The sequence below is a fragment of the Perna viridis genome, chromosome 2, assembly GCF_037379345.1.
Source record: "Perna viridis isolate PV_CMFRI_1.1 ecotype Kerala chromosome 2, ASM3737934v1, whole genome shotgun sequence".
Taxonomy (NCBI): domain Eukaryota; kingdom Metazoa; phylum Mollusca; class Bivalvia; order Mytilida; family Mytilidae; genus Perna; species Perna viridis.
This window is the reverse complement of record NC_142446.1, coordinates 59,832,753-59,851,505: the sequence shown is the minus strand read 5'-3', so window position 1 is coordinate 59,851,505 and position 18,753 is coordinate 59,832,753. Positions and strand designations below refer to the sequence as shown.

The 18,753-nt window shown below is 31.6% G+C and overlaps 1 protein-coding gene across 5 annotated transcripts in view; it reads left to right on the top strand.

Annotated features, from left to right (window-relative positions):
• Positions 1-17,350, top strand: part of LOC148626291 (rap guanine nucleotide exchange factor 4-like) — a 124,771-nt gene extending 107,421 nt beyond the window's left edge. For all 5 annotated transcript variants that reach the window (XM_088570174.1, XM_088570175.1, XM_088570176.1 and 2 more), the window contains 4 exons: positions 8,504-8,568; positions 13,004-13,058; positions 15,691-15,745; positions 17,030-17,350. In XM_088570174.1, the coding sequence (XP_088426300.1) occupies positions 8,504-8,568; positions 13,004-13,058; positions 15,691-15,745; positions 17,030-17,102 (248 nt within the window). In that variant the 3' untranslated portion in view covers positions 17,103-17,350. The remainder of the gene's footprint in view (positions 1-8,503; positions 8,569-13,003; positions 13,059-15,690; positions 15,746-17,029) is intronic.
• Positions 17,351-18,753: the final 1,403 nt, after the last annotated feature.

Below are 18,753 nucleotides of genomic sequence, written 5' to 3'. Positions count from 1 at the left end.
GTATCCACAGTATCACATGTCAGAATTCACACTAACAGTGATATCGGCTATTTGATAAAAATAAAAAAATTACAGATGAATTGTAATGGTACATGTATCTGAATATTTAATTAAACATCAAACAGATGATAGTAATTAAGTGTATTTCAGTAACTACATCCATTTCACTTGTGAATCTGAAATTTTATCATACTAATGTAGAGCACATGATTTGACAAATTTCTTGATTGTGAGTCATGCAAAACAGCATGTTATGAATTAATGACGTTTTCAATGTATTAAAAATAAAAAGGACATTTCCCTTAAACACTTGGTCCATTCAGTATTTAAGACATGATAAACAACACACAGAAATATCTGATATGAACTGCAAGTCATCATGAAGTACCTTGTAAAGAGAAGAACGTTTATATGTACAAGCACAGCAAATGATGTAAATGCAGACACAATCATCAACCAAACTATTTCCAGGTTATACTCTAACTTGGATGACTCAAACAATTTTGCCTGGTCCCTTCGACTTAAAGAGGTTCAACTGTACATGGAAAATCCTTTGCATCATGTCATCATAATAGCCAATGAACAAAGAAGTCTGTTACACTATATGTAATAATGGTGAATATTGGCTGGAGCCAATATCATATTGCACAAGTGTGGGAGTGCAATATGATTCTCTGCCAGGGCCTATGAGTTGGTTGTTAAAATTTTCCTACTCTTTCTTGATCTGTTATAATCACTACACAGCTGGGACATTAATAGAACACTTGAAATGATGGTAAGTGAGCAATATGAAAATTGACATTCAGAATGTCTCAGTATTTTTTCCCAGAATATATATAAAAGAGCAAGAAGCAGAGTAAAATATGGGGTATATTGTATTTTTAATTTATATTGAATTGAATAGGCAAAAATTAATATATTACAAGCAGGTTATTATCCTTTAATACTATGAACATGAGATATTCAATAATTCCTAAGAGAAAATAATTTTGTATTTTGGTGGAAAAAAAATAAATGTTTTTACCATTGCTCTATATTTAACCATCATCACTTTGCTTCCATTGCTGTCTGACATTGTCTTCTGTCATTAATTATTCTTTAAAAAACCACATGGTGGATTATTACCAAATTTGGGTCCCAGCTTCTCTGGGGTATTCAATCAGGAAACTTGTTACAAATCAAATTAAACTATTATCATATATGTAAAAAAGAAAAAGATCATTTTATTCATTTTAAGCACTTTATCCTAAATATCAGGTCAGAGTATTCATTTATCAAATAATACAAAGACTCCTACAACACAGAAATAAACTACAGAAGCATACAAACTTTTGAATTTTACTACACTATCTATTAACAACTAAATGAAAAAATCTCATAACATTTTTATCACACTTGGCCTTGCCATCACTTGAAATCATTTTTGTTGACATTTTTTCACAAAAAATCTTTTTATCTGAAAGAAATGGACAGAATTTAGTGAAAGATATCATGATTCTTCCTTATGACATAGGAAAAATTGTGTTTAGGTTTTTGATCTGTCTAAATATGCATGTAAATTTCAAGGTAAATTTTCATTTTTAATGAACACCTAACAATCATACATTAATCAAAAGCTGGCAAATAGAGCTTTTCGAAAATTTTTGTTGGAACAAAACAATTTTGGTATTATAAGTTTCAACAAGAGATCTTTTGAACATTTTAAAATTTCCATTGTTATTGAATTAAACACAAAATTTTCCGTGCCATTTGAGATATGAAATTTTAAAAATTCTTGCTCTTTATTGAACTTCAAATGTCTCAGGACTTTGTATTGTTAATATTTTTCTTTTTTCACTTATGTGTACTTAACGAACAATTTATATGGTTCCATACAATAGTAGCAATGAACAATTATCAAAACCATAAACAGCTCATAAAAGAGTACCCCTATCACCTTAACAATTTAGAAAACCTCAGTTCCATGTTACTGTAAATGTGATTATTCATTGATCACTTATCAGTTTCTGGAAATTGCTTTCAGAATTGATACATATACTAGCCATGGCAGATTGTTTTAATAGTGCACTCATAGGAAATCTTTATTATCTTCATCTTCTGCTTTAATATGTTTCTTTTTTCTTGTCTTTTTATCTTTGATAATGATACAATTTTCAATAGATGGTAACAGGAGAGGCCTTGAAGGATATTTTTTTGTTTTATTGCAGTTTACAACTTATATGATGGGTGTGTTTGATTTAGAATTTAGTTTACAACTTATATGATGGGTGTGTTTGATTTAGAATTTATAAAAAATATAGTGAACTTCTTTCATAAGTCAAAATGTCTAATATTATAGTTAACAAAGTATATAATAGCCACCAAAAAATGATATAAAACAACCTTGAAACTTTTTTGAAACTTATTTATTTCACTAAGAGGCTCCACATGGAGCATAGTAGTACGAAATAAACATATATACAATTATGAAAAGTGTTGAACATAATGAATGAACATTTGAATAAAGACATCACTATCTTAATAAATTTGGCAAGGCCTATTGTAGTAAATTTATCTTCACAACCATTGTATACAATGGCACAATTAAAATACAATTTAAAGGAGAATTTCAATCCTACAAGTCAATATGAAAGCAACGTAGAACAATAGTATATATAATATTGTTTCAAAAGGTGTGGATGCAATGTATAAGTATGAAATGACCACCAAAAATATTTCTTTGTTATTTTGGAAAACATCTTTTAACTTATTTTATCTGGTGTGATATGTGACTGTATAATATTCTTTTTGGTTACAGAAAGAACAGCTAGTGAACAGCTGTAAGTCATCTTTTGTCATTTTCTATCTAAATTGCATTGCATAAAAGGATTTTAAGGGTGAAAAGTAAATCACAATGGTGAAATCATAAAAAGAATATTATACCATGTATGGAATGTTGAGCTGATGTGTTAGTAAAAACCTCCAGGTGCTATCTTGATTACATATGATCCACATGCAAAGGCCCCTGTTCTTCATAACACAGAATTTGTGATTGCACAGGAATGAGGTAAACATTGGATAAAGATTAAATCAGTATTTGCTCATGTTCAATGCTTCCATTTTTTTTTCCACTTCATAAAATATTCATGGAAAAGTTCAGGAAAAGTTGCATGTACTTAACAATTTTTCATCTCTATCTGTTCAAGAAATTGTCCTGCTTCTAAAAGTGTATTATTCAAATCGAAACATAGCTTTTGTAATACAAAAAAGGCAATCATTTTCATACCCTGCCACATGAAGTGGTGAGGTATTATGCGATCCTATCCAAATAGTTGTGGGCCTATATGTCTGTCCCCTAATGGTTTCTAGAATGGTAACTTGAGAACAGATCAATGGATTCTTTTGAAACTTTGCTGTTGTTTAGTTCCATAAAATACAGATTAAATTCAATTTTCAACAGAATCCAAAATGTAGTTTTTGAATTAGACCATTTTGATCATTTTGCAATCCCCATGTTTTTTTACCATTATGTAGTGGGATATCCCTTAATGTTCCATTAATGTCCTATTTTTGGAAATTATGCAAAGCTGTCAGTTGTGTCAGTTTGATGTGCATTTGTTTACATGTTGTGCATAAAATATTTCTGCCATCTGAAGAACTGTTATTATATTTCTTGAATTTGTACATATTATGAATCAGACACATTTCATTTAAAAGGATATAGCTGGAGCTGCTTGTAAGGTTCACACTGTTGGCATCCATAGGCAATGCACATGCCTACGACATATTATGTTACCCTTACATATAATTTTGTGTTGCTGTAAAATTTTAAGTATAACATACAGATATTTTGATATTATTGCCCTATGGGCTATATATGCATTAATAGCAAGCGCCACGAAGCAGTGTGAGCTCTATGGTTATGTCATGTACTTTCTAAATTTCCCTTAAGGTCCCCCAGTATAGGAGAGTTCTTCGTGATGTCATCACTTACCTGTGATTTGGTTTTGGTTGGCAAAAAATCCATTGAGTGGCATGGGGCATCAACCTTAAATCACCATTAATAAACAAGACAGATTTTCAAATATATAGAAATATTGATTTTGCTTGCTGCTTAAATATAAATAAAAATATTGCACTTGCAAAGTGAAAATTTTCATTCGGGTTGACCCCCTCTATGTAATGTCCTTTATTATTTTTACGAGTCTCACACTGATGGTACACATGTGGGAAAGCTCACAGTGCTCGCTGATTTAGGCAATGCCTACCCCATATTAAATAGATACAATTCAGTTTTTATTCAGCCGCAAAAAAAATTCCTGTTTTATCATATAGTATGGCGCTGCTGTTGTGTATGCCTTTGTCATCTGTGTCCTTGTCCTCTATGTCATCTTCATTGTCTATAGAATCTTGGTTTTTGTGTGATAACTTGAATATTAGTTACCGGTACTTGATCTTTATAAAATTTTATAACAAGCTTCGAAACCACAAAAGAAAGGTTGGTATTGATTATGGGAGTTATGGCTTTGTCAGTTTTAGAATTAGGGGCCAAAAACAAGCATTTCATTGAACTAACTCCAGTAAAAGCATAGGAATGTTTTTGATATTGTTCCATAATGGTCAAATTGGTTTTGATTTTGGGATTAAAACGAACATTTTAGAAATAAATTAGAAGTCAAAAAGGGGGGGGGGGGGGCTAGAAACAAGCATTTTCCTTATGTCCAGACAATAACATGACAACTAGTGAATGAAACACTTTTAAATTGTAATACAAGGTGCCATACTAACAGAGGAAGCCTAGAATTGATTTTAGTATTAAGACCTTTTTGGAATAAGGGACAAAAAGAGCATGATACAAGCTTGTTTCTGTAAAATGTCCATACAATGACTATGAATGGATCTCTTTGAAATTGTATTACTAGATGCCATATCCCCAAAAAAATGGCTTGATTGATTTTAGGGGTTGTGACTGGAGCCATGTAAGAAATAAGTGGCCACAAAGGGGTCAGAATTTTTTTTTCTGATTTTTGGATAATAAGTTCAGTAAAAGATACAGATTGCTTTGAAATTAGGTACCATACCTCTAAAAAACAGTTGGGATTGATTTTGGAGGTTGCAACTGGAACCATTAAGAAAGTGACATCTTCAATTCTGGTCAAATTTTTATTCTGTGTTAAATATCTAATCGTAATCAAAATTCAAAAACGTGAGCATTTGACATCTAGTGTCATTGTTGTCAAAGTTAAAATTTCCTTCAAACATCCACTCCTCAGAAACTACCTGACAGAATTCCAGTGAAATTTGATTTGATTCTTCCTTAGGTATCCTGCACAACACTTGTGCTTTGATTTTTGATCCATCAAAAAACATAGCCTCCATTACTAAAAATAGAACATTTGGGTCAGACAGCAGTTTTTCACATATATTTCAAAAAAACATTCAGTTTAGCCAAAATTCTGACTTGTTAATATTGTTCAGGATGATGAGATCTATCTGTGGGCAAATTGTCGTAAAAATCTGATAACCTATGTTGGAGTTATTCCCTTTGTGAATGCTTTTTGATATTTCTAATGGTATTTCTTTCAAAAGTCTTCCTCAGAAACTGAAAGACAGAATTCAATACAAGTTGGTGTGATTTTTTTCCTCAGGATTATCTGCAGAAAATGGCTGTTTGAATTTTTGATCTGTGAAAAAAAAACAAGTGGCCACTGTTGCTAAAAAAAACAGAACATGTCAGACAGCAGTTTTTGCATGTATCTTCTAAACAGTAAGGTTTAGCCTAATTCTGTTGGAGTAAAGGTGTTAGGAATGATGAGGTCAATCTCTTCATGTTTTCCTTTAATCCATGCTGTAGTTATTGTCTTTGTCATAATATGATATTTATGAATTACATCATGAAATGTTTGAAGCAGTGTTATATATACTGATGTTATACAGAGCTTCCAATTTGACTTACAGGGTTGATGCTCTACTGTATGTCTACTTTACCATTGTTATTTATGATTGTGTATATATTTATTTCTGTAAATATTATTGTCTTTGTTAAATAGTCATTAATGTAATTGTTTTTAAAAAAAATACTTAAATTTACACTAGAAATTTGTTTTGATCCCTAACAGTACCTATTTTGATATAGATTTGTATGATGATCATTGAAGGACATATAAATACTCTCCAAATGTTATTTAAATTTTGTATTGTTGATTGTAAGTAATTGAGAAGTGAGGTTCTTGTACATTAAAACCAAAAATCCACCCAAAAAAATCTTTTCTTGTTAACAAATGTTAGACCCCATAGTGTATCTTTTTAGCCTGCTGTTAGAATTTCAAAATTTGACTTTAGTATTAATTTTTATGTTGTTCTAGAAAGTTTTGTTCTTAAAACTGTAAATCCTGTAAAGTCATCTTCTATAGGCAAGACATGATATGTAGTTGTGTATATAACCTGGACCTTTTTGATCTGCAGAATTTTGTTTGAAAGAGTACTGGTAATCAAGGGAACCAAGATTCTAGTGGAAATCAAAATAAAGTAATCCAGACATTTAAAACAGACACGCAAAACAAAGAACATAAAATAACCAAAATAATTCATACAAGTTACAAAAGTAAATGAGCAACTCGGACTCCACTAAAAACTGGGAGTATAGTCCAGGTGGACCAGTAAGGTATGCATTCTCTGCCTTTCTAGAAACACCTGCCGAGTTGCTCATAAAAAGTCAATTCCAGGGTAGATGAAAGAGGAAAGAAAAACTATGACACGTTGAACAAGTTCTTATGGTGCAGATAAATACACCGTAATGATCCATGAGTTCATGATGACGACCATAACACTACTGTAGTGATCGGCAATGCCCCTTTTAACTTTCATGAAATATACCACTGAAGCAGTGTGTCAGCACAAATCCTCAATCAGAAACTACCAGACTGAATTTCATGAGATTTTGTGGGCAGTTAGGACATGCTATGTAGTTGTGTATATTATTAGGAATTTTTTATCAATTGAGTTTTGTGATATAAATGCTCTTTTGAACTTTTATTTAATATACCACTGAAGCAGATCGTAAACGCAACTCCTTTGATACTACTCAACCAAATTTCATGAAACTTCATACATAGTAAGGACATGATATGTGATTTTTTTTAGAATTAATGCACCTTTAAACTTTTAAATTTCATGAAATATACCACTAAAGCAGATTGGGAGCGCAACTCCTCAAAAACTGCTGAACTGAGTTCCATGGAACTTGGTAGATAGTTAGGACATGAGATATAGTTTTACATATTACCAGGAGTTTTTTATCTGCTGAATTTTGGGGAAGTAATGCTCCTTTAACTTTTAAATTTCATAAAATATTCCATTAAAACAGATCGAAATTATTACTCTTTGAAAACTATAGTACTGAATTTCATGAAGTAGGTAGCTAGGATATGATAGTCAGTTGTACATATTACCAGGAGTTATTGATCTGTTGAATTTCATTGGAATAATGCCCCTTTGAACATTGAAATTCATTAAAAAATACCATAAGAGATAGATTGTCATTACAATTCCTCTGAAACTACAAAACTGTAGCAGTTAGTTTTTCACTGGTTAGCAGGTGTTTCTTTGTTACTTATTGAAACTATTTGTATGTGCTTGTCTTTCTAGAGAGGATGTATTTTTGTATAACAGTGTCAGTCTGTCCACCATTCACACTTCACACAATAACTAACAATTGCAGTCACCAATTTTTGTGAAACTTTTCTTTATTATGTCAGCTCCCTTTGGATTTTCTTTTCTTTTTTGAGTCCTACAAAAAGTGTTGAATTTATGTTTTTTGTACTTTTTTTGATGAATTGTTTAAATTGATGTAAAACACACTTTTCAAGTTATGTTAAAAAGGAGGGTTTCACAGTTTCAGACTATTGCACCCATTTTCGTGAAACTTTGGAAAATATTTTACTACAATCGATGTTAACCTCTTTCAATGTTATGAATATCATATTTTGTTTTTGATTTTGGACTTTAATAAAAAAAAAAAAAAAAGGCTGGATTTCCCATAATTGCACACTTCAAGCAACTTTCATGAAATTTTGTGGAATTGTTTGTTTTTTAGCTCACCTGGCTCACTTTGTGTCCATCGTTGTCATTGTCTTCGTCTCCGCCCTTCGTCATTGTTAACTATTTTTCAAAACTCCTTTCTTTGAAATAACTGGTCCAATTTGAGCCAAACTTGGTATAAAAGCTCCTTAGTGTATTCTGCATAGAACTGATTCATTGATTGTTCCTTTGGTATGAGCATTAGGAATTTTTATCCAAGAAAAATCATGGTTGCTTTTACAATAATGAAATGTTGCTTATCAAATCAGGTGAACAATGCAGGCCTACTTTTCTTTGTACTGGGTGAGACAGACATTTTTAAAGGCAATAACAAATCTTAATTTTTGGATGATCAGATAATAAATAAGTACTGTGATATGTTATATGTGTACAAAAAGTTAAAATAGATTATTAGTTGGTTACTTTCTTTTTTGTTCCATTTCAGATTTAACATTCACTCATGAAGGAAACAAGACATACTTTGATGGATTAGTGAACTTTGAAAAAATGGTTAGTGCCATTACTTTATATAATTACCTAGCTTGGTCCTCAGTTATTTCAGTACAACAAAAATATTGAAAAAAAAACATAGGGAAGAGGTTTGAAAAACACTGAACAGCTATTGATTTTTTTTCAATTCCTTCTATTTCAAGAATAAAAACATACCCAGGAGATTACGTTATTTCTTAGTGTAACAATTATGTTTTATCCTGACTATTGAATTTGAAAAACGAATGCCCAACAACTAGTTGTATCATTTAGATTCTTTCATGTAGTTATGAGATAAAATTTCTCAATGATTTGGTCATTTTATCTACTTCTTGGATTTGCAATATCATACCATGGACATTGTGATACATACTGGTGATATGAATAATTTGTCATTGCAACTGGTTTTCATGTATCATTTTCTGTAAAATCTGATTAGGAATAGCAACGTTGTGACATTTCTAATATTGTTCTTCCAACACTATTGGTGACCTGATATACAGATGTTTACTGAAATTTCCAAAAGAATCATAGAGAAAAAGGTTTATAACTTGTGGAAAAATATCATCAACTCCCATTATTTAATTTCAACATCATAACATTTTTAACTTGCAGAAGGTTCAACTTGAGTTGATATTTTGTGATATTCATCTTTCACTGATTGTGAATCCTATTATTTAATTTTTCTAAATTAATAACACTTAGTCAGATGAGACTTCTTTTGAAACCTATGTTTCAAATTTGTTTCTAAATTTGGGGTTATAAAACTAAATATGAAATAAAAGCTTGCATGTTTTCATTGAAGTTAGACCTTTGGAATAAAGAAAATGTGAAGTTGATTAGAGCTCTGCCAAAAAATGGTTAATATCCTATAGTAATCAGTCTATCTGTCCATAACAAGACATTTCCAGGTTGTAATTATTTTGTCTTTTGGTTTAGGCTTCATATTTGAGATGAAGGTAGATGTCATATGCCATTAGTTGGTGACCCTGGACCTTGACCTTTGACCTCAAAGTCAAATTAATTATTTTGCACGACTGATTAATAGCAATTTCTAAACACAAAAAATAATCCATTTGTAATCATTATCTCTTACAAATCAGTAACTATATTTCAGACAATACATTCAGCTTAATGATATTCTTTCAGTGCTGCAATTGAACATCAATCAATTCTTTTTTGGCTTTGTCAGGAATCATTAAATGTACTATGCATAATTCATAATTTCATTGATTTCTTATGATGAATGAAGAGGAAGTGAAGAGCAGTAATTTTTAATAAGTAAAATTAGTTGGAAAATTTCAATTGTCAAAAAGTGTTTGCTTTGGAAAATTTTAATACCTTTGAAATTATTTTCTTATGCTGAAATTGTTTTATTTGAGTATAATTACAGTATAGGAATATATACTCTGTTAAAATATTTTTAATGTAATTGCAAATTATTTTTGGTAGGTTTTAAAATTTGTGAAATAAAACAATTTGTAAATGTCAGTGAAGTTGGATACTGTTTAAATCTTGATCTACAGATGATATCTGAAATTTGTATTAAAGGTTAATATTCAGTTGATACATTAAGAAAAAACAATTATAAATTATATGAGAAATGCAAATTTATAATTACAGTTCTATTTTATCATATAATCTTTGAAACTGACTGTATGCTACTATTTTCACAAGGAGCAAAAACTTCCAGTGCTAACAACACTTTGATTGCTAATTGATAATAAGGGGTCAAATATCAACAAGTTTCAGAGAATAAACAATAATTTAAAAATCATAACTTTTTTTGTTGAAACAACTTGGTAAATGTGATATCCATACCCCTGGTGCAAAAGCTTTTCTAAGGGGAATCTGTTTTATTAGCTCACCTGGCCGAATTGATGAAATGATCCGTATGATGAGTCCTACCAAAGTCTTCTTGAGTCCAAATTGTTGGGTACCAACAACTCAGGTTAAACTTATTGCCCTTGAAAGGCAAAATTTAACCTAGTGAGCAATTCAGGGTCCTGGGAGCCTCATGTTTTTTTTTACACTTTTCAGTCAATATCTTGAAAACTATAGTAGAAAGAAAAAACTTTCAATTGCTGAAATGATCTTGATGATAAGTCCTTCCAAAGTCACCTTGAGTCAAAATTGTTGGAAAACACCTTATTAAATATATTGCCCTTGAAAGGGAAAATTAAAAAGGTGAGTGATTCGTGCAGGGACCTTGGAGCCTTTTCTTTCATAAACTGAAGTATGAAGGTTGCCTTTTCAATTTTGGAATACTTTCAAATTTCTTACTTTAAACAGTATTATTAGCTCACCATGACCAAATGCCAATCTGATCTGAGCTTTTTTTAGCACTTGGCATCCATGGTTCTCTGCTACCTGTTGTCTGTTTACTTTTGAAAAAGATCTTCTGCTTTTAAACTCTGATCAATATGATTTTTAGTCACCGTTTTCTTTAGAGTAATTAGCTTCAAAATTGTATCAGACATATTCATAGTCCAAACAAAATGGCTGCCATAACTATAAATAGAACATGGAATGGGATGAATTGCTTTACTTTGTCTATTTCTTAAAAATTTGAAGAGATGTAGATTTAGAATAAAGAAAATCTATACTTTCCCCATTGGATTGAAGTTGTAACTCCTTGTTAGAGTTATTGCCAATGAAAGGGAAAATATGACCCTTTTAGCTTACCTTCCCTGCTGGGCCATGTGAGATATTGCCACCACTTTAAGTACATCATTGTCATCATCGACAATATTTCAAAATTCTTCTTCTCTGACACTTCTGGACCAATTAGAACAAAACATGGTTTGAATGTGTGGGGATTTTTGATCCGTCGAAAAACATGGCCGCAGGTATTAAAAATAGAACAAAGGGGCCAGAAAGCAGTTTTTTGCATGTTTCTCTGAAACCGTTACATTTTGCCAAATTTTAACTGGTTACAAGTGTTCAGCATGATGAGATCTTTATGTGGTTAAATTGTTGTGTGAATCTGTTGAGCAATATTGGAGTTATTGCCCTTTTACAACATAATTTTTATACTACTTTTAATGTTTTAACTTCAAAAAATTTTCTCCTCAGAAACTTTTAGACAGAATGTAATAATGAAAGTTGACATGATTGTGCCTTATGTATGAGCTTCCAAGTATTTTTAGAATGTGATTTATCAAGCCAGGTACTATTCAGGCTCTTCAGAGCCTCTTGTTTGCAGTTCTTACACCCTAGAACTGTTATCAAGCCTACTCTAGAAGTGGCTTGAATCAGATGTTAATTTTCAAAAGTTCAAAAGGCCTAATAGGAGTGTCTTTTTTTCTAGTTGCCTCACCTGCAATAAAAGTTGAGGAAGGTACATGGTTAGATATTGCTTTTTCCACATCCACATCCACATTAAGATTTTATGTTAAGTTTTATGATTAGATCAGTTTAATATGAATCACTTGTGCTAGGTCAGTCATATTTGGTATGCAGTTGAATTATATAGCATCACTACATCTCAATTCTTTTCATGCAATTTGTCCAAGTAGAAAATATCAAATTTTATAATCTACAATTGTTTTGTTATTTTCCTAACTTTTGAATTTAGGGAATGTTACAGATTTTAAAATGGCAAAAGTAACAATTCTATTAATTTAAAAAAAAGACAAAATTTTCATTGAATTATTACTCTTGCATAATATTATAATCAATGGTATAAACATTCATGCTCCTGCTGATCATGATTACAGATTCATAATCAAATGGGGTTGTATCATCTCTTTGAGCAATAGGCTAACACTGATGTTATACACACACTCAATGTGTTGGTATATTGGAATCACCACGGAGTTTGCCCATCTGTCAAAATTTTCATTGCAAAAAATCTCAGCTCCATCTTGCCAGAATTATTTCAAATTTGGTATTTTGGTTTACATAGAAAGGGCATTTTTTTTTAGAGATTTTACTTGCTGTCAAATTTCAACTTCCTAGTTTTCAATGATAGAGAAAATTTTCATCACAAAAATCTCAGTTCCACTGGACAGATTGATTTTAAATTTGAAATGTGGTTTTATATAGATGATGCATATGTTTTAAGTGTAAATTAACTTCTGTGCGAGTGAGGATTTACCTTTGTATCTTCATGCTTTTCAGTGATTTAATGACAAATCATTAGAAATATAGAACATGAACATGTGACCCAAAGTGAACCAATCAGATCACCGAACTTTAAGAATATAAGAATTTTATAACAACATGTATAATATATGTGTCTTTGGGATAAAAGATTCATGGTATTGGCTATGGATGTTAATATCTTCTTGTGTATTTTTTTATATTACTGATATCCATTCAATTTTGTCAGTATCAACATCAAGGTATGACTGAGATGTATATATTAATGGAAGGTTCTAACAAAAGATTTTAAAGCAATTATCATTAGAGTACTAATAAGAATGTCAATTGTTTTTATTATATTTATTTTCAGCACATGATTGCACAAACTATGAGAACTATTCGATTTTGTAGAAGTCAGACATTAGGTAAGTTATTATGAACATATAAAGGTTAACAGTGAATTGGAAATTTAGTTAGATACTACCAGCAGTGAATCAATTAAGAGCTGGGTCTGACTGCACGAAACCACTCTCTCTTCATTTGAAAATCAATTGTTATTATTATTCTTATGGATTGATACATTTGACAAACAAATAAATAAACTAATAAATTATTTTCCTTGATGTGACCAATGTACTGAGAGTTTGCTACCATAGAAGTATTGAGCTTGTTTTTTCGCCTTGTTGGTTGTTATTATCATAAAACATTCATCTGAAGAATTTGTCATTTCAGTTTTTAAATTAGTAACACTAGTACTTCAATCCTTAATGAGTGATCATTCAGGCTTAAATGATGTACTATAAAATGACCCTTTAAAATGTCTATCAGGCTGGAGAAACCAGATTTCTATATTATCAACCAAACCTTTTGAGCATAAGACCCTCCCCTTTCGATCAGCCTATGGGAGACTACAAAGTGAACAAAAAATGGACAATTTGGTCCACAGAAAATATTTTACAGTTAGTTTTTATGAGTCTGACACATGATACTCACAAATCCTTGTATGATTTGCAAAGCATTAAAGAAGAATCTTTGACTTGTTGTGGTCCATTTAACCATGGTGTCATTGAATCAGGTTAACAATTTAACAAGTGTAGTTGAGATGTGTAACACAACAGTTTACTGTTGGTTGTGTGATATCGTAGTTGATATGTGTTTAAGAATACCTACAAGTATTGTTTACATTTCTTTAAAGATCAACTTCTCTGAAGCTACTGTTATTTATTTGGAGGGAATTTTAAAAGGCTTGAAGATCTTCAATCCACAAAATATTGATCCTTTTTTGGTGCTGCGTTGTGATTCAGCAGGACTGGCACCAGTGGCTATTTAAGGTTCTTATAGGTCAATATTTAAAAGACCAACTTCCCTGAAATTATAAGGGCAAATATTTTTGAACTTCATATATAGTTGACCTCAACGTCTTCTAAAAAACAATTAAATGTTTGTTTAGCTTGTGTGACAGACTGCTGTCACTTCATGTTGCCCTTGTATCCCTACAGATAAAACATGTGTTGTATATCTATGCTTATATAAAACCAGTAGATTAAACAAAACTTGGCTGAAAAGTTTTCACTTGTTTTACCTTGGGTTCCAGTTGATTCAACAGGAGGGCCACTAGAGCTTATTGAAAGTTCTGATTGGTCAATTTTTAATGATCCTCTGCTTTGAAACTTTACTGGCAAATATTTTGAAATTCACATATTCAAAAACACTTGTTTACCTTAACCCTTGTCGTGCTGAGCATTCTGAATGAAACTCTAGATTTCGATATTTTGCAAACTTATGCAAATTATATGCAAATTAGTTGCACAATGATACTGATGCTAATTGTTATATATGAATTAAAGATAGGTGATCAAGGGGTGGGGTAGGGTGAGTGGGCCAATGCGTAAAAATGGGTCTGTCACTCAAAAATGGTCATTTTTGTCCATTTCTGGTCATTATTTGCTACATGTGGGGTTCAAAGGGAACAAATAAGGAACCAAAGCACATTCATCCTACAGCCTGTACTCCGTGAAGGCTACTGAAGCTAAATAAAGTGTGTTACAGTCACAAGTTGAGGTCAGGAGTTGCCTGAAGGGTCACTCATGTGAAAAAATGAGGATTTTTTCCAATTTCTGGCCTCTGTTTGGCCTATAACCAGAAGTATTCAATACAAGAGGTTGACATCGAAATGGTGGTGACTGAAATCATTCTTATTTAGTTTGCAGGCAAAATAGAGGACTACAGATTAATTCTGCTCTGGCGAGGGTTCGAGAAATGAACCCTACCCCACAAAAAATCTCATTTTTTTTACAGCGGAAACTTGTGACCTCTTCTTTTAGCTTTCAAGTCATTATTTATTATCAAACTTAATATCAGATGGCCTCGTTTTAAAGCACTGTCATGCTGCTTGCAGATGGACACAAATTGCGCTTTCCTAAACTAAGGTTGACACTGCCAGAACCAATGAAGTGGAACCAGGTCCAGGTGTAGCACGACAAGGGTTAACATCTTATACTAAAGATCTACTTTTTGTGTGGTTCAGGTGGCTTAGTGATTACCTGCATGTGGCAGACTAAAAATGTCATGATAACCCTATGGGGAAATACAGTTTGGCCATCTCTACTAATATTGAACCCATAGTAAACAAATTTTACTCAAACAAGGAAAAAGAGGAGTGTTGCATATGAATAATTTTTCAATTCTGCTTGATGGAAGTAGATGGCCACCTGAGCCTATTTATAGTTTTGATTGACCAATTTTTTTAATCAATTACAAAAACTAAATGACTGGGGTTATGTTTAAGCCTCCCTTCCTTACATGCAATCACTTGGTGTCTGTCACCATCTACTCTCAAACTAAATTTTATTCTCAACAGATTTTAATGAAGGTGAAAGTGACAATATATTTTTATCTTGCATAAAAACTGTGTTAGGGTATTTGATCCATGATGAAAAGGGTACACTTATTTTTTGTACATTTTTCCGCTCATTTGTTCATGATTTTAATTCTTAAAGTTCATGCAAAATTTTGTAAAATATAAGTCATTTTGACAGCCTCTTGTATCTACTTCAGATATTGAAGCACCATCAACAGCAAAGTCATCAGCAGAAGTGGAAGAATATATTGGGTAATGTAGTGCCCTATCATCATCACAAAAGATTTGCACATTGTCCATCAGTTTGACTGTTAGTCTGCCTTACCCACATGCTTTCTGGTTTTGTTTTTTGTATGAGTGGTATAATGCTAATGTGCTGTTTCTGGATCCTTGTTTCGCATCCATAGACAATTTTGTTTCCAGACAACAACTTAAGTATGAATAGGATCTAAATGAAATTATTCTTTATGGTGTAGTAAAGGGAAGACTGGAATTAATTTTGGGGATTAAGACTAGAAGTGCTTAGGAATTAGGGGCCAAAAAGAGGTCAGAAACAGGCATTTTCACTTTGTCTGGACAATAACTTAACTATAAGTAAATAAATATCTTTGAAATTGTTTCACAAGGTATCATACCACAAAAGGTAGACTGAGATTGTTCTTCCTGTAATGGGCCTTTGCCAGTTGAGATAACCAGTGAAACATCTTAAAAGTGGCAGCTGCATAGGCATATTCAAAACAAAGGCAAGAGGAAATTTGAAGTCTTTATATACATGTACTATGAAATGTTCCAAAATGGCGGCACTCTCTAGGAGAAGTGATAATATCTATGTTATCATGGAAGAAATGGGTACTTAAGATCAAAGATCTGGTTATCTTTCAGTTGTTAAAGAAATTCTTGGTCTTCTCACTCGCTCTGCTACACTCCAATAATGGAAAAGACTAGAATTTTTCAAACTCGTGGAAAATAACCCGATCTTCCCTCATCTTGAACACTTTGGAGTTCAGAGGGAAAAAAAACGCCGGAAACAAGAATTTTCATTTTGTCTATATAACAATTAACAACAAGTAAATGGATACTTTATCACAATCAAAATTTAGAGCTATATCAGACTTGAATAGTGTGTCAATAATTAGTCGTACTGTTCTGGATATGACCACTCCTAAGGGAGATAATTCATATTGATGGTTTTACATGGGAAAGTCATGTAAGCCAGTTTCTCCTTAAATGCTCAAGGGATTTTGATGTAATTTTATAGAAAGGTTTGGTATAATAAGTATATATGCATACTGTCGGAAGAATCCAAAGGGAGATAATCCAAATTAGGGTTTTACATGGAAGTCTTCAAGTCCATTTGAATCAGGGAGTATTTTCTTTCTTTGCTTGCTCACAGTATTTCTAGTTTAATTATTGTCATTACAACCATTTAATTGATGTTTATTAATTTTTTAATGGTAAGAAAGAACTGGTTATAAAAAACTGTCTAACAGCAAAAACTATTTAAAAATGTTTTGCCGTGTCTGGTTTTTTTATCAGGAACTTAAAGGTAATAGACAACCAAAGATTATTGACGAAGTATTCCTATAAATTGGAGCCAAGACGGACTTAGCATCAGGGTAACAGGAACAAGTCTGAAAGTCTGTGCCAAATGTGACTCTCATGTGATACGGGACATCTCATCTCAGCAGGTTCAATGTACACCCTTGTGCAATTATTGAAAGATGTAATGTTATCAAATTGTTCAAGTCATGCATTTCAAGGTTGTACAACAGATAACTATCAAACCATAGTAACAGACTTGTGTATAGAGTTTGTTAAGAGTTCTATCTATTATAATAAATTTATTAATATGCAAAATAGGTTTTTAGTTTTTCAAATCGATTCAAAGGTATCATATGAATTTAGTACCATGCCAAGTTTTGCCTCATCTTCAAGTTACTTGATATGTTCACAGTATATTGCTTGAAAAACAAAAACTTGATTATGGAGGTACTTTTAAAGTCACAACCAATAAAAACAAACAAGAAAAAAACAGTTCTCAGAAGTGGAGACTACACAAGGATCAAAATTGGTCTGACTACATATTTTAGAGATATTGATGTAGAGTGTTGGTGTATGTACTTGAAGAGTTTCTTGACAAAATTTTAGATTATACTCCATTTACCCATTTATTTAAAAGTTATTGAGCCTATACTACATTGTTGTATCCTTCCATCAGTTCATCAGAATTTTTTTAATAACAGCTTCATAGAATCATTGTTGTCTATGGCAAGACAAAGTGGACAAAAATGAGTGTTTTAATATTACAATTTTGATTTCTAATATTACAGAACCCTTTTTAAATATTCAAAAATAATTTTTTAATATTGAAAATTCAATTGAATTTCTAATAAAATGGAACAATATGGATTTTTTAATATTGGAAAATCATTTTGTAATATTAAAAATGTGACTGATTTTGCAATATTGCAAAGTTATTTTTTAATATTAGAAATTCATTTTCTAACATTACAAATTCAATTTGTAATATAACAAAATGTGTCATATTTTATAATATTACTAAATCAGGAATTTGTAATATTAGAAAATGAATTTTTAATATTACGAAATGAATTTCTAATATTAAAAAATCTTTTTCTAATATTTAAAAAAAATCACTTTTGTAATATTAAAAAATCATTTTTGTAATATTCAAAAATCATTTTTGTGATATTAAAAATTCATTTTCTAATGTTATAAGGAGTAATCAAGGAAATCAAAGTTCTAGCGGAAATTAAAAGAATGTAATCCAGGGACAAAGACAAGACATGGAAAACAGACATACACAACAAAGAACATAAAGTAACTAAAATAATACATACTAAGTTACAAGAGTAAATGAGCAACTCAGACTCCACTGAAAACTGGGAGCATTGACCAGGTGCACCATTAGGGTAAGCATCCTCTGCTTTTCTAGAAACAACCAAGTTGTTTATAAAAAGTCAAGTCCAGAGAAGGTGGAACAGGAAAGGACAACTATGACACATTGAACAACTCAGTTTTCATGGTGCAGATGAATACACAGTAACAATCCACAAGTTCATGATAACATCCTCAATGTCAGACTGCTGTCTTGTAGCAACATAACCTTGTTCCAGAAGCTTACCTGTAAGAAGTCTAGCGCAATACAAAAATTCTGCATAGTTACTGCAAGCTCTGGCATAACATATGAGTTGTGATATGAATACGCCATATGCAAGTGCTGAAGGGATGTTGCCATA